General features: G+C 43.4%; 1 protein-coding gene across 1 annotated transcript; it reads right to left on the bottom strand.

Moving 5' to 3' along the window:
* Nucleotides 1-12403: 12403 nt before the first annotated feature.
* On the bottom strand, nucleotides 12404-20598 carry DDX47 (DEAD-box helicase 47). The gene is made up of 12 exons (XM_042816243.1): nucleotides 20497-20598; nucleotides 20099-20192; nucleotides 18030-18218; nucleotides 17292-17363; nucleotides 16712-16830; nucleotides 16125-16196; nucleotides 15878-15994; nucleotides 15571-15717; nucleotides 15135-15272; nucleotides 13748-13818; nucleotides 13117-13246; nucleotides 12404-13020 (listed from the first exon to the last, which is right to left on the bottom strand). The coding sequence occupies exons 1-12, from the start codon at nucleotides 20584-20586 to the stop codon at nucleotides 12898-12900; spliced, it is 1362 nt and encodes a 453-aa protein (XP_042672177.1). The 5' UTR covers nucleotides 20587-20598; the 3' UTR covers nucleotides 12404-12897.
* Nucleotides 20599-21956: the final 1358 nt, after the last annotated feature.

Here is a 21956-nt window from a genome sequence, read left to right as displayed (position 1 = left end):
GGAAAAAGGAAAAAGGAAAAGGAAAAGGAAAAGGAAAAGGAAAAGGAAAAGGAAAAGGAAAAGGAAAAGGAAAAAACTCATGGCAGCGTTCTTCAGAGCTGTTACTTACTTGCAGCCATCATCTCTTCCAAACTGCATGTATTGCTCCCCCATTTTGAGTTCCAGTAAGAAAATAAGTGTTTCAAATACATAACGGTGATGTGCTGCTTTGGCAGAGAGTGCCGGTTGGTGCTTCCTTCTCAGAAACTTCCTTCTATAAATGAGCTGGGTTTGGTCAATCTCTTTCTATTCCTGGCTTCTAAATGCCTGGATTCCTGGTACAGAGGGGTTCATTTTCTGAGAAGATAAGAGATTTGTACAAGAAAAGGGCAAGAGGATTTGTTAAAATATTCAGGCCAGTGCACACTGGGAGATGGTTAGATCTGCCATTGCATGGGCACTGTTGGCGACATGTTTTCCAAGACAGCTCTTCTGCCTTGGAATCAGAGGCAGTGGCTTGGTTAAGAGGCTCTATAGAGGGTTGTTTCTGTGCAAGAAGCATTCCTGGGAATCAGGTTGCACACTAAATCTCTTTGCTCAGTGATACAGAAAATTCTGCTTTGAAGCTCCAACTACCTTATCAAACACCACCACAATGACATAAAACAAAGCTGAGATCCAACACCAATTTTTCCTCCCACTTTAGACTTCATAAAACAAACAAACAAAACAAAACCTGCTGATAGGTTTTATTTTTCTATCAGTGTGCTGGTACTGATCTGTACCTCCACGACAGCCAGCAAAAAAAATCCCAATACCTGGCATAAACTCGCCGCCTTTCCTGGCTAAATTATCAGAAATAACACTACATTTACACGCTTACTCTTAATCAGGCACATCCTGTTGGGTGATATGGCTGTGCACAAATCTGCTGTTGGCTGCAGAACCATGGGATCAGTCAGCAGTTTCTGTCTGTGTGCTATCCAACCAAAGCTAGTCAGTAATGATTCTTCATGAAGGCAATGAGTTACAGTGAGGAAAAAATACAAGGAACAAATGAAAGGTAAAATTGAGGACAATTAGTTAATAGGCTATCGCTCCTGCAGATTTTCTTGCAGTATGGAAGAGGTCCCCGTGACAGGCAGATTGTGATGGCTGGATGTCACCAGTCCCAACGTCACCTCTTGCAAAGATACTGAAAAGCCACCTTTTAAAATCAATGGGAAAATCAAGCAGGCTCCAAGAAGGTGTAACTAATGTATTTGATAACACACACAGCTTTGGTATCAGCCTTGGAGATGGAGTTTCCCTTCTGGATAGTTCAGACTTTATGTTGTACTATAAGGCCAGTGGGCAGCTTTTCTGACCTCCAGGACAATACAAGCCCCAAAGTGCCTCAGATACTGCCTTGCTGGAGGTTTGGGACTACAGCTCATCTTTTTACTCCTCACTCCATAACACATTCTTGAATGAATCTCCCAGGAGAAATCAGTTGTACTGGTGTGAAGATTTTTCTTCGTGTTTCCTCCAGTCCTACCTGCTGATGACAACTGATGCTTTATGTACCTCCAATCCTCTGGTATGACTGTTGACTGACATTAAGCTCCCCAGGGGCTATAGCGATGTTTACTTTATGCATGCCTCTCCATTTGCCGGTTAAGCAGCGTTAAAATCGATGACATCATGATACATATTCAAATAGTTGTACTTGGGAGAAAAAGCATGGGGAAACAGTACCCCATTGTATCTGTTTAACTGAGACAGAAGTTTAAATGGGTGTGCCTGTGATAGCATTCCAGCCCCAGCTGCTTGCTCCTGTGAAATGCTGCCTCTCACTGCAGCTGATCTTGCTGGGCACACTGCTGTGCACAGACACACATTCCTGCACGCAGGCATGCACAGGTAGCAGCAGCCGCACCCAGCCCTGCACACCTGTGGCTCTACTGCCTCTACCACTGCAACAGGTATTAAAAATAGATACAATATGGGATTTGTAAGGTGAAGGGGTTGGTTAAAGCAGGAGCCAGGCAGGCTAGGAGAGAGAGGACAGTTGCAAGCAGCAACATCACAGAAAGTGCTTTGCCCTAAAAATTCACTGCAGGATGTTCAGTATATGCTCCTCTGGGGCAGGAGCTCTTCTTGATCTGCACTCTATAAATGCTGCTTAATGCAGTAGATGCCCTTTGTAAAGATGGAGCACTTAGGCCATCTATTTGAATACCTGCCAGAGAGATTAAGTACTTGAGAAGTGGAGCTGAGGTCCTAATCTAATCCATTTCATTATTCTCTCTTTAATTCTATCATAATAAAGAGTGGAGATCTCAAGGGGAGAGCTGACTGGAGGGTGCTGCAATCTGTGCATAGAATTCTCACTCAGTGTTTTATATTTTCCAATAAATGCAAAGGAAAACCACCTCCTAGCATATGCAGCCTAATGCAAGGAGCAGCTCATACAGCAAGGAGTACGTGCACTCTTCATCACACCAAAAATCCAACCTTCTTTTGAAACTTCAAAAGGAAATTTCCACTGGTGATTCAGACCAGATGGTGGGACCTCCTGCTGCTGGGATGGTTTCTGCTTCACCTAAAGCCTGCATTCCAGATAAAACTGGGGCTGTCTGCTATCACACCGGTGTGTTCGCCTTCCTGTCCTTGGTGGTCATGAAAGACATTGCAAACATGCCACATTTACACAGGCATACCCAAACAATAAGCAGTGATGAGTTAGAAAACAACACGATGCTGGTGAACGTCACATTGAAACTCTGGGAACATCCAGTCTGGTGCTGGGCCCAGGACTGGAAGGGGGAAAGGATATCCAAACCAGGGAGATAAGGCAGGCTGTCATTTCTTTGGCCTTAATTACTTTTCCTCCAAACTTCCTGACAGCCCAGGAGCACCCTGAAGCTAGGGGGAAGAACAAAAATATCCTGTCATTATTAGTAGTCAAATAGAGAGGACTTAGCAGGGAGGAGACAGGTTTGCAAGGCTTCTGGCATGCAGTATGGAGAAAGATAGTACATGCCAGATGGATTTTGTTTGGTCCAATTTGGACCAATAACCTCAACTAAGGAACAACTAAACTCACTCTCTGGACTCCCTGCTTCCTGCTTCTTTCCAGACTCAGCAGCCCTGGACTGCTCTGTTTGATAAACAAAGTGACATCCCCCCTAGTGACAGTCATATTCCAGGGAAAGGTTTAATTTATTGAAGGTGTAGTTGCCAATTAACCTTCTTAGAAATGCAAACACAGCTTCAGCTAATGATAGGAGCAATCCAACAAACATTAGAGAGATGAGGGACTGCTCTTGGTGTGTGTGTGATAGGGCAAACGGAGCTACGACCTTCCCACAGCAGGTTCTGCTCCTCTTTCACAGTCACTGCATTGCCTGATAATCCTTTCCTTGCTCATTATTAACAAACCACTCTAACAGATATTTGTTTGTAGTAATAAAAAGTCTACTGGCAAGGGAACAGCTGTCCTGTGGAAAGGCTTTGAAGTGCTTTTCCAGGAAGCCATGGCCACATACAGGATCTCACCCCAAGGTAACACCTAGCTGCTGTTAAGCACCAGGAATCACCACCATGTTTTCAGAGTAAGCAGTACCACGCCTATGGGACCTGCTGGGTGGCTTATTTAACCATGCGGAAAAATCATCACCTTCGTGTTTACATTTTTAAAAGGCAGAAGGGATCACCACACATTTTGGCTCTGACCTGTTTGGCATGTTGCATATGGCATCACGCGTGGAATGGGCTAAGGTTACAGGGCCACAGTGCACGTAAAGGCAGCAGTTACCATGAGATCTTACACTACAGGAATTAGCGTCTGAGTGGTATTCTGCAGTGAGGCAGCTGATGAATCACCACTAGCCCTATGACCTAGCACACTAGCCTTTCACAGCCTACACAGTCTGTCCTGCTCTAAGGAGCCAGCCACAACCTGACAAGCCATCTCATGGTCGCTTTCCTTCAGCCAGAACTGAAATCACTCAGTGGATCTGAAGCTGTGCTGAACTGGAGCTGCATTATGTTAGGCTTTGTTCTTATGTGACAACCCAAGTAAGAAATAAATCCAACTAATAATGATTCACCTGTCTGATTAGCAGCATGTTTTTCCCTAGAGGTAAAGGCAAAGGGAAGTGACAACCCACGTGTGATTCTGCCAAACAAAACACACATTCTGGATGTGTTACACGACAGTCGGCTTTCTTTAGCAAACAGCATCTGTTGCTATTCCATTTCCAATTAAAAAAATGTTTGGACTTACATAACAGTTGATCCCGAATCTCAGTAGTGGTTAATCTAGCTGTACACGTGGTTAAAAATTCCGCTGGCCAGTTGAAATCTGACTTTCCTATCTAGTCATTTGTATTTATTAAGTAGAGATAAATGAATCTGTTGAGTTCTACTGTTTAGGATGTATCTTGCTCTTTCAATGCAGCAGAAAATTTTGATAGGTTTGCCCTCTATTTAACCGTCCCTTTCCTTACTCACCAAACAAATTAAGTTGCTGAAAATAAATGAATGATCTCTTTCTAACAAGCAGTTTCAGACTGTCAAGCATGAGGAGATTGGTCCGGTGCGCCCAGGCAATATAGTTTCTACTGCCTCGTTTCATTGATTTTATTGTTTTATATCTCCTAAACTCTATAGCATCTATAAACACAGATCTCAGTCCATCATGACTAGATGAGATATGCTTGCAGTTGTGCAATGAGGGAACCTCCACCTGCGTGGGGCTGTAAGTAAACTCCTCTGGCAAGAGGCTTCAAAGCACAGAGGCGTCTCCTAGGTTGCCATCAATAGAGGAAGAACAATTCAGGAACTGCTGAGACAGTTTGCATCTCCCCACACCCTGGAAAACGCAAGACAGGGAGTGCTGGAGGAAAGCTGCTGCAGGCAGGCATCTACCTATTATGCCTATTAGCAAGGAGAAGTGTCTGCAGGACCACATCATGGTGTGATGTGAACAGCAAAACAAAGAACTGGCTGAGTATCTGAGTATCTCAGAGATCTTGCCAAGAGGCAAGGCAAGCAAGGGAGGGTGCAACAGGTGCTTAGAAAAGGGCACAAACAAATGACAAATGCATGAGGCTATCATGGTGAAGGAAGGGAGTCAGACATGTAGGGATAGCTAAAGAGAACAAGGAGATGGCATGTCCCAAAAAAACTCAAACTATTGGAAGCTCAAAAAAGGCATCATGTTTTGGGGCACACCAAGCATGATGAAATCCTGCTCAGAAAAGATCTCAGCAGAGTTCAGCAGGCCTGTGCCAGCTCTAGGAGCAAAGCACTTGGGTGCCAGTTAATTACATGAAGCCCTTGGAACAAATAAGCCAGTGTGCACCGAGTCTGGAAGGCAGGGAAGGAGCTGCACCCTGGGAGCTGTGGGTGGAGGAGCTCCCTGCCCCAGGCCATGCAAGGAAATTCCCTTCCTTACATTATGGCAGAGGTGGCTCCAGGCTGTTCCTACATGGCAGCACCACCCAGGATCTCCGTCACTGAATGCTTCCAAAGGTTAGTGGAGTCCCTTGGTCAGCTTTATCTGATCGGAAAGTGGGAGAGGACTGGGTGGTGATGAAATCCTGCAGACAGCACAAAAAAAGCGGAGCTTGCAACTGTCTGCTCACCTAGGCAATAAGATTTCTCTTATGAGGTAAGCGGGCAGGCTAACCTGCTTGGAGGTTCCAGTACAGCCTCCTGCGTCAGGCTGCCCTGGCTTGTACCTCGAACACTTCTAAGTTAAGCTGGATCTGGGGCAGTGCACACATTCACCAGCAATTTCCTTCAATCCAAGATTCACCATGGCTTCTAGTGCAGTTATCTTACTTCAGCAAAGCAGGCAGAAAATCACACATTTGTACAGTCAGTGTAAGGACAATTAGATGAATGTCCAGATCCTGAAAGTCAGACAACTTCAAGCAAGACAAAGTCTCCTCACCATGGTTGGCTTTACATTTCTGCTTCCAAAAGGTCTTTCCCCATCTAGAAGTAAAAGCTCTATGCAACTTAGCATCCAGCTTGTGAAAAACTGGAATCTCTCACCAGTCATCTTTATTCCTCCATTTTCACATGTCAATAACCACTGCACAACAACCCTTCCTGCAGACTTCAGCATATTTTTGGATGTTAACCTCAGAAGAAAGAAGGAAAGCACCAACTACACAAACTGATAGCACACAGTTCTGTGGAGTTCATCAGAGAAGCGCAGGGTTGACATGGCCAACACAGCTAAGCCCTCCCACCAGGAGGCTGCCCTGGCTCAGGCAAGTGAGGCTAAAGAACATGGCAAGGGAGGGTCCTGCTTAAGGACCTAATCTGTGTCCTGCTTGGCACAGGACAAACAAATACTGCTGCTTGAGGGTTTCTGTCTTCCTTGCCAAGAAAGAACAAGCAAACAGCTTCCCAAGGGGTTTTTTTGTTGTTGTTTTTTTGTTTTGTTTTTAATTAAAAAAAAAAAAAGAAAACACACACACAAAGCAACAAAACAAACCAAAACCCTCAGAACCTCTGCTGTGTGTATGAGATAAAGAGGATTTCACTGAGACTATGCCTGCCAGCAAGGTGCCCTTCCCTTGTTCAACAGATTTATCAACAGCTGGAGGCTACAGAGCCTTGCACCGACCACATCTTTCTTAAAGTAAGCAGCTTCTGTTGATTTCAAAAGAGCCACAACTGCCTGCAGTTGGATTTTCAAAGGAACATGGCAGTCACATACTCACAAAAAGAGCAGAGATCATAATTACAGCAATTGTCCTCGCATCAGCTTAACCATGCAGTGATGGGGAGGGAGAGCCCCCATTAACCACAAAGAGCCATTTATAGGACAGACCAGATGGTAGCATCTGACTTGCAAAAGAAGCACTGGCATTTTCAAAGTGAGGTAGCCCAGAAATCACGGAGGGGGTTTTCAAAAATTCATCTTTTGAACTACATAAAGGCAATTTAACCAGAGTAAAAGTAGTCATATCTGACTGAGAGCACTGGAAGAACCAAAGGGCCAGTGTGCTAACAACACTTTGCAAGGACCCACTACAAACCTGACTGACAAGAGCAAGCCTGGCTGCACCAGACCACCAAACAGGTGGAAGGGAGGCTCTCTCTAAATTTGATTTTAGTATGTGTAGACTAGCAAGTTATTTCTGATATTCATTACATAGATAACAAAGTAACAAATGATTATGGATGATCTATTCTGGACAGTAGAGCCAATACTCTGCATTTTTCAAAACTTTGCATTTTCACCTAAACTTTTATTGATATTTGGAAGAGTGACTCCAAGATTCCAAGTTAATATTAAAGCAGTCCTCATCAAAGGGTGCAGAAAGCCTTAAACAAAGAAACACTTACAGGACTTGAGTATCTAGTGGAAAATTGCCCATAGATCTGCAGAATCTTTAAGAGGCATTTGAGATCTGCAATTGGAGGGAAGGAAAACTAACTGTTTAGGTTCTGCTGGTGGAGTCTATTAGGGCATCTGCTTCATGCTGTTGATTGTATTTTGGAATGACCTGTCGTTAACAACCATACAGAGCCTCTGGAATACACAAAGATAAGCAGCTGTATGCATGCACATGAACAGCAGCAATAGGAAACCAGCCATTAGTGGCAAATTTACCATTCCTTATTTTTTGTTGCTTTAAATAAAACTAAACAAGCTTTTCTCCCAGGCTTGCTCCAGGGATCCTGCACCCCAATTACATTGTGACTCCAGGGAAGAAGTTGTTATTGTGACTTCAACATCGTTGTGCATAGACCTTTTCCTAGGTCAAAACCAAGAGATTTAATTTTTAACTCTGTTAACAGAATGAACAGTAGGACAAGAAAAACACACAAAGGAATCATTCCCTTCTGGAAAGCCAGCATAACCAAATCAATTCAATCTTATCATGAAATCCTCCCTTCTACCTCACACAAATGACTTGCCGAGCAGGATTTGCTCTTTGCCTTTCTTTGCACAAAGATACATTTGTGTGTGAAAAATCTTAACAAGGATAAAGAGAATTTAAATCAGTCCACATGGAAATATGCCAACTAGAGGCCTGTCAACAGGGTTCTATCTCTGCCTTTATAAGGATTTGAATGGAAGATAAAGCATTTACCCTTTCGGCAAAGAAAGCCCACAGTGTGTCTCCCATTCCTCAGGAATACTTGGAAATACCAAGCTCAGTGTGTAATGGAAGGCAGAAGCTTCTGACAGCATTATCTCTGGAGTTTATTTCAAAAAGGCAGAGAAGCAGCAAGTATATCTCTGCAATTATGATGATCCTCCAGCACAGAAGGCAAAGAAAACGTTGCTGTATGCCCTCTTCCTTGTGGGCATGCTGAATTACTCTGTGTCAGCCTCCAGTTAGCTCAGCTTCAGGCTTCCAGATAAATCCCTGAGAAGCACTGAACAAACTCCAAGGGACAACAGGATGGTCCTCAGGAGAAGATACAGCACCGCTGGCATAGCTGTATTTGTCCCTGCACCAGAGAGGAAGAAACCATTCTTTTCAGATACCAAAGGGAAAACAACCTCTGTTTTTCCTTTTAAGTAGTTACTTGGGAGCTTTCATAGTTTGATTAGGAGAAAAAAAAAATCATCTATAGACTAAGAAAACTTCTTTCAACTTTGTTTTTTTCTTTCTCCTCAAAGTTCAGGGGTTAAACCAAAGCTTGGGCTTCTATGTCAGAAACTCATATTCTGTTTCTCTGAGTTTACACATTGAGTTTTTCCACAAAATGAATTGCTAAGTATTTAGAAAAGAGTCAGTAAGAATCCAGAGTGACTACATAACTACTTCTGGCACCAAAACTGGATTTTTACAGTATTTGTTTGCTCTGCAACATTTACAAGAATTACTTGCTCAAATGTTCACAGAAGCTCCTCACATGCTACCTAAGGCAGACCACAATTTCATATTTATACAAGAGTTAATATTTATATAAGATCAAAATGCCTGGTACGTGCCTCTGTCTTCCACAAGTCATGCAATCAATTTCATTCCTCCTCAAGTACTTCCAATGGCTCTTAAGTATGTTGGATATCTTCCTTTTTCCTGTGCTTGGTACAACTGTGAATGTTTTCTAATTTCAGCTTCACTTCATAAACAGTCCTTCCAGATTCCCAATCACTTCTTACTCAGAGTTCCTACCTAAAACTAAGGCTCTTCAAAGCACAGATAAATGGTTCATGGTAGAATGTTATCACATACAGCTCACTCTCTTTGTCATCTCTATTTCAGGGGGTTTGCAATCATAGAATGCACTTCATGTTCTGGACCATGGTGGGATTGCAAAGAATGCTACCTTTTGGCAGCTATCCTCTCAATATTTATGCAGAATAACAAAAAAAAAAAAAAGAAAGAAACTCTAGTTTTGGTTTCCTACAGATAGGTCTGCACACAACACTACTTTCATCCCTGACACCAGTGTTCAATTTCACTCTTCCTCCCCAGAGGCTCTTCCCACCTCTGCTGTCTCTGTAACATTAAATTGAAAGACACAATATCCCCATTCTTTACTGCTTGACGTAAACATCTGCGCAGCATTAGAAATCAAAACTATAAAGCATTTTTTATATCATTACAAGCACATAAACAATCATGTCATCGACTTTGGGAAGTACAGAACTGTTTCAAACTGCAAAAATCTCTTCTGAAGGTATCTTGAGAATACAATTTTTATTGAACTGTTTGAGTTTCAACTACAAAAACTGGCAGGTTGTTCTAGCCTGATCCTGCTTTATGGCACCAAGATTAGTCCTTCACCTCAGCTCTCTGATGTGCAGAGGCTTGAGAGGCTCTCACAGAAGTGTGCTTCAGAATTACCCCCTAAGCGTCCACCTGACTGAACAAACACACTGGCAGTAGTTCTTATACAGAAGCACGAAGCCAAACACATATCAGTACTGGTGTTTTCTATTATCCAGAGGGACAGGTCTTCTTCTTTTTTCTCCCTTCATGTCTCATTAAACCATCTACAGATTTTCCTTTAGTCTGGATGTGAGATGTTTTGACTAAATTTAATCTTTAGACACTCCCTATCCTACTTCAGTTATATAAACACCCTCCAGCCCAACCCTCATAACATCTTCACGGTATGAAACTATTTCCTGTCACTTCAACCTGTTGAGATATTTTTGGTTGAAATTGAATGTGCATACCTGTAGCAGGTAGGTGAGGCACCAGTGAGAATGTGGGTGGGGGCAGACCTTTGCTTTTCTTGCGCCAAGGACTTCTACAGTTTGTCGTGCCACCCAAAGGGAGGTGGCCAACTGTCCAGGGGTGACTCAAGGAGTGACTCTACATTCTTTTTATAAGGAGTAAACTACTACTCTCCTGCACTACTCTTGCCAGTAGAGGACCTTTGATCCCAAGAAGGGTCATGACAGATCCTCCCTGCTGATGCAATCTTCCACCCAACAAATGAGTAGAGGCTCTGTCAATTAAGCATCAGCAATTTCCAGAAAGAATGACCCTGTCCCACCTCCTCTAGCAATAAAATTGCCCTTCACATCATTTTATAAGGTTGACTCTGTATGCCACCTAAGTTATATTGCTAGGATAGTATTGGCAGGCTTATCATCAAGAGACTAGGGACTCAGAGAGGTATAATCTTTGTTTGTTGATAGCAGGTCCAATCCTGTTCAGTTTGTGAATCACTGCATTCAACTATCTGCAAACCAGAAGAGCAGTTGAGAGCTCCCTTGCTCCACAGCATATTTGCATCTCATGCTCACTCAAATTCCTCTATTTTCTCATCTCTGGTATATCACAGATTGGCCAGGGTTGGAAGGGACTTCAAGGATGATGAATCTCCAACCCCCCTGCCACATGCAGGGCCACCAGCCTCCACATTTCATACTAGACCAGGCTGCCCAAGGCCCCATCTAACCTAGCCTTGAACACCTCCAGGGACAGGGCATCCACAGCCTCTCTGGGCAGCCTGTTCCAGCACCTCACCGCTCTCACGGTAAAGAACTTCCCCCTGACATCCAACCTAAATCTTCCCTCCCTCAACTTAAAACCATTTCCCTCTGTCCTGAAGTTATCAACCCTTTCAAAGAGTTGATTCCCCTCTTGTTTGTAGGCTCCCGTTAGGTACTACAGTACTGCAGTGATGTCACCCACAGCCTTCTTTTCTCCAGGCTGAACAAGCCCAGCTCTCTGTCTTCGTAGGGGAGGTGCTCCAGTCCCCTAATCACTCTGTAGCCCTCCTCTGGACCCTTTCTAACAGCTCCCTGTCTTTCTTTACTTTCTTATCTTACGGCTATTTCCTCTTACCTAAGGTAATGACTACTAAAGGCACGTGCAGAATTAATATACTTTGTCGTTTTGCCTCTCTGCAGCAACATCAATAGAAGATTTGCGCACACTTCCTCAACTGTAAGAATATTTTCAGCTGTCAACAGACCTGAGTTCTGTAGCGTTATGTATCTGCCATTGAGCCTACAATGCTTTAGAATTATCATACTTGAAAGTGAATATTTGGAAAATTTGAGTAAACTACTAGAAAAGAAGGACAAAGGACACAGACACTTCTCACAACAGTGAGTACATCTCTTCCTCATTAAGAGAAAAGACAACATAATACATGTTGCCTCTATTTCAAAATAGCTTAGTCAAAACCCACCTTTTCTAGAATGTCTTGCCTCAAAAGTATAAGAACATTCTGACCAGAACAAATGTATATGAAGATACATGCTAATACTATGAAATACCAATTTTGCCATTTTTCAGTATTGCAATAGTTCTTGATTTCCATCTTAAACAATAAAATTTTGATCATCTTTCATGAGCAGAAAGTCCAAGTTTTTTTCTTCTTCTGATGGGCACTAAATTTCTGTGTTGAATGATCATAAAGCAGCTTCTCACCTATCTCCTGCCCAAGAAAAGTGGCAAGCGCAAAAAAATTTATTGCCAATGGGAACTAGCATTAACCTTCTAGCCTGTAGTGAAGTACACTTCCTCCATTTTTGCAAGTCAATAAGACTCTGAACTCGGTACAAGACAGAAAAACTACCAGAGGAATAAACAGGGCGATGCAAAAGAACCCCTTCAAAACCTGTTTGTCTGTCACCCAGCTCATGGGCTGTTTTTCTATGTAAATACTACCCTCTTGTGTTAGTTTGTAAGTATTACAAGAATTAATCGCAAAACCACAAAAGAAAACCAACCAAAAAAAAAACCTCAGCCACCAAATGCAGACCTCCCCTTGGTCTTACCAATCGTTACATACTCTCAACTGAATTCCAGGCTGTGAACAGTCCAACCAGCCAGAACAGGCTCTCTCTGTTGGATCACTCTTCACCTGACCCACTCAAGGTATTTATGTGACATCTGAATCAGTAGTAAGAATGATGTAAGAGGAAAACCTTCTGGTAGCGCTGATATTAGAAATAAGCAAAACAGGTCAGTGACAATACAAATAAAACCAATTTGCTTTAAAATTAAGCTATATTTGGAGTTCTCTGAATCACATGTCCTTTCAGTAAGGCAAAATCATCATGGATGTACAGTGGAAACTTGGTTACTTCTTTAAACTCTCTCATCTCTTCCATCTTCCTTCTGGCAATCCAATTTGACCCCAGAGGTACTCAGTGATTCTGGATACTGAGACAGAGTCAGCAGCAATGGGAAAGCTGCACCCACCTCTTTGGGGATGAGCTGGGCCATACCATTCAGGCTTCCATTCCCTAAGGGACAACTTGGCTTCACTGAAAGAGTGACACCATTATACCACAATGACCAAGCTCAGTCTGCAAACAGTGAAGCAGAAGAGAGGAAGATCTTTTAGGCCTTTTCCAGACTGACTGCCCAATGCAACATTAAGCAGTTCTGAAAAAAATCCACTGCAGATGGCTGTGGAGACTATTTTTGCCAAGCTCATGTAGCCATAAACAGGAAAGTAAAAGTTTGTCCAAACACTGAGCTAGAAGGCTTTTCGTTTCTTCTTTTTCCCACCTGCCACCTTCTTCCTTACACCAAGAGCTTCTTCTGTATCATCATCATCACCATTCCGAGATCGCTTCTTCTCTCCCTGTTCCCTCAGCTCCTGCAATACAATCAAGAGATTGATTAAAGAGTTAGGGCAGACAAGGAAATTCAGACCACCACTGAGAGTACACAAGGATGAAGTGTCACCACTCACCATGCGAGCAAACCTCTGGGCCTCAGCCACACGCTCTGTTAGCATCATAACTTCCTCCTCTTGCATGGGGAATGCTGGCAGCTTCTTGCCAATCAGGTGCTCAATGCGCTGAAACAGCTCTACGTCATACCTGAAAAAAGATGCTAGCCTGGACCAGCCCAACCGGGACGCCTTCACAGTTACCTCTGTCCACAGACACTGCCCCTAATTGCAGATATTTTGTTGGCTTGTGCTAGTGCAGAGCAACTCTTAGATACATCCCAATAATGTCATCCTTCAGGGTGGCTTTGCTGATTTACCTGAGAAGTATCTGGGCAAAGACTTCATTCAGCAGTTATAAAAACATGAAAACCTATTTAACCTGTATCACTTATTACAAAAAATGTACACATATTATGCACTGAAGTTATAAACAAATAGTTCCAATAACTGCATAGCTGCTTCTAGAATTTATCTTAGATCTTTCTCTCTCCCCTCCCTGAATTTCAAATGCTCTCCCTTTTTCACTAAAGAAATCCAACTGGTCCCTCAAAATGAAACACAGTATTTTCCTCTCATCAAGGATGAGGCCAATGCACTCTGCTTTGAAAGACAACTGGGAAGAATAAGTCTGCAACATTTAAACACTTACTGTGTGACAAATGTGATTGATTTACCAGATCTTCCAGCTCGAGCTGTTCTTCCAACACGATGAATGTAATCCTGAAAGCAATTTTCTTGATAAGTGATAGGAAATACACAACAAGCAAAGAGTCTGGGGAAGAGCTGGGGCAGATCCACCCTTATGATTGTTTCTTTCTTTATGGGGAGAAAAGAGTCAGGATTTGATACGCTAACTGTACGCAGTATTAAAGGTTTGATAAGACATTGGCTTGTGGAAGTGTGTATTTGGTTTCAATCTTTGCTTGCTTTCTAAAACAAAAGACCACTACTCAAGACCTTAGGACAGAAGCTGCGAGACACGGATGCTAATGGAACTATCACTTCCTCAGAAAGCTAATACTGAAAATAAAATCAAGCCAATGCTTCTGCCTTCATTCTCAGGATTTAGTTTTCTACCTAGCCTGTCTTGGACATACGCATGCACAATGAAAGGCAGGATGAACGAGAACAGTTTGGAAGCTTCCACTGAAAGCATTCCGTTTATGATTCTGGGCTGTTTTCCAGGTTTTATACTGCATTATGGAAGTCAAAACACTCCATACTGCTGGCAGTACCTGTGGATATCACTAAATCAGGACGTGTTCTATGACACAGTAAGCTGAAAGGGAGGTGCACAAAAACTGTAACAATGTCATTCACGTGACCGCTTCCCAACTTTAACTTTTGCCTTTCCATAATGACAAAATCAATTTCTCCAAGGATGAGCCACTTTTTTTTTTGTTTGCAGTGCATGGTACTTTTGATCTATACAGGAAATAGCAGCAAATCTTGAAGCGTATGTCAATGGTGTGCTTTCTGAAACCAAGCTTATGAACAAAGCCACATCCACAAGATAATACTATGCTTTCTACAAAGAAGAAAGCTAGTAACTCACATTTTTCAGCTTGCTATACATCTGTGATATGGTAGTGGAACATATCAAAGATACCATTCTTGATCAATTGAGCATGTGGGAAAATTTTATATTTTAAACACAGCTTAAGCCTGGATTGCAGGAACACAGATGCCTACTTGAAGCCTGTACTATGTTAAAACTATTTCTGAAAAGTCTGTAATCTGTTCAATGCACTATTACAAAACACTCTTGAGCAGAAATACCAAGACAAAGAACATCCCTCATTTCTCCTCTTCTCTTATGGATTCAGTTTTGCAACCCAGATCGGGCCACTCAAACTGAGATATCAACTCAGTCTTTGAGGCCAAACAACTTCTTTTCATCTACATGAGTGTGAACTACATGCCCCGTCAGCAGGACGAAAGAAAAGAACAAAAAGTTGTCTTTCTTCCTTTGCCTAGCTTCAACACTACACTTCCTGGTGATAGAGGACCCTCAGCTGGCACACAGACTAACTTACCTTAGAGTGCGTAGGAATATCAAAGTTTATCACCACATCCACATGTGGGATATCCAGACCTCTGCTTGCAACATCAGTAGCCAGCAGAATAGACCGTGCCTTTGCCTTGAACTTGTTTAAAGAGCCCAAGCGTTTGTTCTGGAAGAGGGGTGGACAGAAAGGAAATGAGAGAATGTTCACTCTGGTTAATATGCTCTTGTTGAAATACTGACAGGGATGGACTGTAGCAGAAACCACTCAAAAAGAAAAATCTCACTTCTCTAATTTCTAATTACACAAATCAGCAATGGCATCCACATTAGATTAACACCTATGGATCAGTCCAGTCCACTAACTGTGAAATGCTTCTTCAAGGTAGCTGTGACTCAGTATGATATAGTCCATTTTCCAAGTGACATATTTCCTGTCTAGTCCATCCTGCGAGATATGCCCCTACCTGACTCATCTGCCCATGGAGAGGAATAGCAGTGAACCCAAGGTTACGGAGCAGTAGAGCAGTCCTCTGAGTATTGTTACATGTACTACAGAATACCATGAAAGAATTTCCAGCTAGTTCATTCAAAATATAAACCAGGTAGCTATCCTGTAAAGAGAGGGGGAAAAAAGAGAAATTAATAAAGAAAATAATAAAATATGCTACATTAAAGAGTAATTTAACTATAAAGGCAGAGAAAATACTTTGCAGATGTGGGAATAGTAAGACTAGACATAGAATAGGAAAGAAACAGAAGAAGCAGCGATACCTTGAATTTGGATGGGATGAAAATGTAGTACTGCTGTAGCTTTTCAACCGTCTGATATTTGGAAGAAACAGCACATTTAACAGGATTCTTCAGAGCAGCACGCTGGAGTTTTTGAACCTAGGAAGATCAAAGTAAATCAATACTACAAGCTTCTGACAAAGTCTCTGCCCTTGTATCTACATCAGACAGTCTAGTTGACAGTACAGCCTGATGAAAGAATAATTAAAGGAAAGTACTCGCCTCTCACCTGCTTGGTCATGGTGGCAGAAAACAGGAACGTCTTCCTGTCTCGAGGAATCACTTTCAGTATCTTATCTACCTGCAGAAGGAAAATGGAAAGAGAAATGCTGAGTACAGCAGCAGTCAAGACATTAGTCTTCCAAATATAACAGCCATCCAAGAGAAGAGTGCTGCATGCACTCATGCAACTTTAGCTCACAGAAGGCACAAGTTTCCCCTTTCTCATGGGAAGTTTTGGGCTGATACTTCGTTTATAGTTAAATAGCACAGACTCCAGAAGTCAAACAGCAGTACAAAAAAACAAGCAATATTCCTGCAGCAGGGTGCACATGATTGACATTTATTGTAGAACACAATGTCAGGCATTCCAGAGAAACCAGCTGACTTCACAGACGAAATGCCTCCTTACTTGCCAGCTAGTACTCTGCAGAACTCCTCTAGGTTTAGCTCTCACTACAGGCTTCCATGCAATTATGAGATCTTAGTTACAAGTTGCCACTGACTTCCTCAGAACTGCATTTTCTACATGACTGCGTGTAACGATTTAAAGGGACTTGTATGGCATTCCAAAAAGCTCCTTCAGCACATTCCTACCTCTGTCTCAAAATCCATGTTAAGGATCCGGTCAGCTTCATCCATCACTAGGAACTTCAGAGCTCGTAAGTTGAAGCCCTTGGTGTTCTCGAGGTGATCCACTAGACGGCCAGGAGTTGCTACAAGGGAGTCAGAGAGAGCCAGTTAAGAATTAAGACCCAAAGAAGTAAGAGTTGTCATTTACAGAAATGAATTATTCACCAAATGTGAGTATAAGTAGGTTGCTTTGAGATAAGCACTATTTCATCCTTGAAGTGTTTTGAAGTAAGACGAGGCTCCATGAAGAATGCCCATCTTCCCCACTCCCACGAAGCAAAACAGACAGCAGATGAGATGTACTAAGAATGAGACCAGGGTTTTGAATACTTCAGGAGAGATAAAGGCAATCCAGCAGGAATGCTTTGGAATGAGCTTGTAGCTGCAAGGCTATTGGGGCCCATTTTAGAAACATTAACATCTCAAGATTCAACAAATGAAGGATGTATTCCTGCTACCCCAAAGACACAAAAGCTTCTGCAACGCTTTGGATGACTGTAATCTAATTATATTCATACCCCACACCTCGTGTATATTGACTTACCAATTATAATATGTGGTTTCTTGGCTAAGGCCAGAGACTGAGACATTGAGTCAATTCCACCGACAATAACCGCTGCAGAACAAACAGAGCACAGTGAATACCTCTGTTTATCACCAGCCAACCTCTAGAGAATAATGTGCTTATTTTTACTCCCTGCCACGCACAACTCTACACAAATGAAAATTTTGCTTTCTTTATGAGAATTCACTCTATTTTAGTATATGCCTGACCTTTCCAGGCCTCTTAAGCCACACACTGAAGTCCCTACCAGCCTCACTTATTTTGTCACAGTTGAAGAGCTAAAGGCAGAGTCTACTCTGCAGCCTAACTCAACCTCAGAATCTGAGAATTCTTAAAATATCCTAAAAGCTTCTATGTCAGCAGCAAATATTAAAAAAATAAGTAAATACAGACTGTCTGTGGGAAAGATTAAACTACATCATATATAGCAGAGCTCTATGCAATGTAACACCAATACAAACTTACTGCTGGGGAGATTCTCCACTATTCCATCTTTAGCAGTTTGGACATTAAATGCTGAAGAGCTGCAGTTTTCCATAAGGGAAGACCACACAGTTAACAGTAGCTTCTCTCCTGTAACTGATATCAGCATCACAAAACTCTTACACCTTGTATTCAACCCTCCATACAACCATTGTCTACTCTTTCCTTTGCACTCTGGGAGCTGATCTTCAAGCCTTCAAAACAAAAGTATTCCAGTATCACAAGGCTACTTACCACTGTGGACACCAATTGAGGACCCAAGAGCTTCAAACTGCTCTGAAATTTGGAAGGCCAGCTCTCTTGTTGGCGTAAGGACAAGAGCAAATAATCGCTGAGGTGCATCCAGCAGTGCTTGAAGAATTGGCAAAGCAAACGCTCCTGTTTTCCCAGAGCCGGTTTCTGCTAGTCCAATGATATCTCTGCCTACAAGGCATAGCAAGGAGAGCAAAAAGTGTTACAAATCTGTATTAAATACAGTGGATTTCAAAGAACTGTGCAATAAAGCATAAGAGTTCACTAAGAATAAAAAGAATAGCCTCAGCAATAAATCCCCTCCCTCATTCCCCCAAAAAGGGCGAGACACGAAAAAGGTGAAAGAAAACAGAAAGAGGTAACAGCAAATTTCAAAACATCTCCAGAGAATTCTAAAGTGTAACTTCATTTGTACATTATAAGTTATAGTCCTAATTCCTTTCAATTATGTTTCCGGGTAACATAACAGTGTTCTTACATCTCAAAAGCCACAATGTATTTTATGCTGTAGATGAAAACAATAATCAAATATGCTTGCAGCCAGCAAACATTAGGATGGAAGTGCCCTACCCCAAAAAAAGCAACACTGTAGAATTCATCTGTAGGATTCATTCTCACTTGCTAAATTCCAACAGCTGAGAACATGCTGCCAACAGGCTGTAAACCAAAGAAAACTCAGGAATATTATCTTTTCTTTTGCTTTTGAAGAGAATCTTCTATATGTATTAAAAGAGTCTGACAACAGTTAAGTGCCAGCACAGAGCAGGCAATGAAAAGCCATTTCCATTTTAAAACCAGTGTCACTACATTATGCTTCTGTCTGATGGATTCTTTCTGAATAAGATATTCTAGAAGTAGAAATATTTGCTAAATTTAGTAAGGTATTTTCCAGTCTTCCAGGACGTTTACAGAAAGACACTGTGGCTTGTTATTTCTTTCTTCAGAAATCTGATTTCATGGCATCTCCAACTTCAGAGGCAAATTCTCTAGATCTCTAACAGAAGAGGCACAGCCTCAGGCATGCCAGAAGTGCCCAGCATACCCCTGTGTAGTTCAGAAAGACCACAAGCGACGCAGACTAGCAGCTCAAAAGACTGGGAACAGTTATATTTACCATGGAGTGCCAAAACTATCCAATATAGTGAACAGACAAGAACCTATGCACTAATGGGAAAGCTTGAAATTGAAGGCAATATTACAAGAGAAATTAACCTTCCAGCTCCATCAGAGGACACAAGAACAAAGATAAAAATTACTTCTATATACAGAACTTCCACAAGGAAGATGGGAAAATGGCCTCAGCCCTGCCACTTCACAGAATCATTAAGGCTGAAAAGACCACTAAGATCACTTAATCCAACCATCATCCCATGCCCCTAATAGTCCATGTACTTCAGTACCACATCCGTGCATTTCTTGATCACTTCCAGAGACAGTGACTCTATCACCTACCTCAGCAGCCTGCTCTCCACTTTCTGAGAATAAACTTTTTCCTAATATTAAACCTGAATCTCCACTGGCACAACATAAGCCATAAGCTCTTGTCCTGTCTTTGTTGTCTGGGAGAAAAGACCAACTCCCAGCTCCCCACAACCTCCTTTCAGGTCACTGCTGAGAGTGTTAAGGTCTCAGTCTTCTCCAAGCCTCCTCCAGACAAACAACCTCAGTTCCTTCAGCCGCTCCCCATCAGACTTGTGCTCCAGACCCTTCATAGCTTTGTTGCCTTTCTTCTGGACATGCTCCAGGGCCTCCTCATCTTTCTTGTAGTGAGGGGCAGAGAAACGAACACAGCACTTGAGGTGTGGGCACTCACCAGTGCTGAATACAGAGGGATGGTCACCTCCCTGCTCCTGCTGGCTGCATTATTGCTGATATAAGCCAGGATGCCGTTGGCCTTCTTGGCCACCTGAGCACACTGCTGGCTGACATTCAGCCAGCTGTCAGCTAACACTCCCAGACCGTTTTCATTTGCTCAGTTTGTGCGAAATGGATTCGCACAGAGTTTTTGGGGAAGTCATCCCCACACTACGGATGGGAAACATGCTGCTTACCCTGCAGAGCCACAGGAATAGCTTCCACTTGAATCTTCGTTGGTACCTTCCATCCTAGCTGGTCACAAGCTTCACACAGGACATCCGTCACTCCCTGAGTATCATCGAAAAGAGCGGGAAACAAAGCATCAGTGAGCAACGAACGAAGTCACCAATCAAATACATACTGTAACACAGTCGAGCTTGTCTCCATCACAGCCAATCCCCAAACCCGGGCCCGCGCAGCACCGCAGCGACATCCGCGCACGTGGTCGCCCCATCACCGGCACTGGCGGCTCCGGCCGAGCACGGGGCAGCTCCTCCCCTCTCCCCGCCGCAGGCCTCATCTGCCGAGGCGAGGGCAGGCGGATGAGTCTCGAGAGCAGCGCAGACCGCAGAGAGCCCCAGCTCCGCCTCACCAGGTCCTTGAAGCTCCGCGCCTCTTCTACCACCTGCACCTCCTCAGCTTCCAGCCCGGCCGCCTTCCCCGGCTCCCCTGCCGCCGCCATGTTGGACCGTCCCTCCGGCGCGGCGCAGGGCACGCCGGGAGCTGTAGTCTCCCAGGGGCCGCAGCGGAGGGGCGGGGCCGGGCGCGGAGTCTCAGCCGGCGGCCATTGCGTGGCGGTCCGTCACGGCGCTGTGATGCCGCCGCGTGGCGGTACTCGCGGTCAGAGTTTGGGCAGCGCGGGAATAAAGTGATTAGGTTTTTTCTTTGGTTGCAGCCCAGAGTGAGGGTGGCTTTCTGGGGCTGTGAGGTCACACTGCTGGCTCATGTCCAGCTGCCACCCACCAGTAAACCCAAGTCCTTTTATGCAGGGCTGTGCTCCATCCTTATGTCCCCCAGCCTGTACTGATAGCGGGGGTTGCCACGACCCAGGTGCAGACCTTGGATCTGTTGGATGTCATGAGGTCCACCTGTGCCCACTGCTCTGCCTGTCCAAGTCTCTCTGGATGGCATCCTGTCCCTCAGGCACACTGACCACACCACACATCTTGGTGTCATCTACCAGCTACCGAGGTGCACTTGATCCCACTGTTGACATCACTGATGAAGGTATTAAAGAGCATCGATCCCAGCACTGACACCTGAGGGACACCACTCATTGCTGATCTCCATTCAGGCAGATACTGAGCCATTGACCGCCACTGTCTAGGTACGGTCTTGTAACCAGTTCCTCACCAGACACTCCACCTGTCAAATCCATATCTTTCCAATTTGGAGAGAAGGATGTTGTGAGGCACCATGTCAAAGATCTTACTGAAGTTCAGACAGACTACATCAGTGGTTCTTCTCTTGTCCATTGGTGCAGTTATGCCATGGGGATCCAATCTTTCAGAGAGGAATTGTCTTGTGGGCCATGTATATGTAGGCTACATCAAAATAAATGCCCCCATGGAATTTACAACCGATACAAAGAGCACAATAACACCATTTGATAGAGCAAATTCTCAACTGCAAAACACTATTTTTCAGCATAGCCACCACCATTAGATACATATTTTTGCCAGCAATGAGCAAGTCTGCATGCCACTCATTAAAACCTGCTCTGATGGAGGTGACCCACTGTAGCTGTCGCCGTCACCACTGCTGAAATGCAGCACCCACCAATTCACATATCCACAGTCTGGTCTCCACAGGCATTCAGCAAACATCAAAGAATGGCACCCATTCAACTGCCATTTTTTCAGCATGGAGGAATTCAATGAAAAATCTTTTCTTCCTATACACTTCCTTGTTAGTCACCAATATGCCAAACTGCCTTTCCGTTGCCATCTGAAACACAGCAACAAAATATAATGGGATACTGGTGAGAAGGTTCAATCTCTACTGCTATACCACTAACATTTGCCTCTGATATCATAGGCTAACACGACAAAA

Source organism: Centrocercus urophasianus, unplaced genomic scaffold (genome assembly GCF_019232065.1).
Source record: "Centrocercus urophasianus isolate 14NV4802_14NV808 unplaced genomic scaffold, USGS_Curo_1.0 seq_15, whole genome shotgun sequence".
Classification (NCBI taxonomy): domain Eukaryota; kingdom Metazoa; phylum Chordata; class Aves; order Galliformes; family Phasianidae; genus Centrocercus; species Centrocercus urophasianus.
Note: the sequence above shows the minus strand (reverse complement) of the source record. Positions and strands in the feature narration are given on the sequence as shown.

Excerpts from the sequence above, each read along its gene's own strand:
- DDX47 (XM_042816243.1), bottom strand. The coding sequence starts at position 20,586 with ATGGCGGCGGCAGGGGAGCCGGGGAAGGCGGCCGGGCTGGAAGCTGAG. Across the intron at positions 15,995-16,124 it reads CTGCCACCATGACCAAGCAG|GTTCAAAAACTCCAGCGTGC; the intron begins GTGAGAGGCGAG and ends TGATCTTCCTAG. Across the intron at positions 13,021-13,116 it reads CCCAGAGGTTTGCTCGCATG|GAGCTGAGGGAACAGGGAGA; the intron begins GTGAGTGGTGAC and ends ATTGTATTGCAG.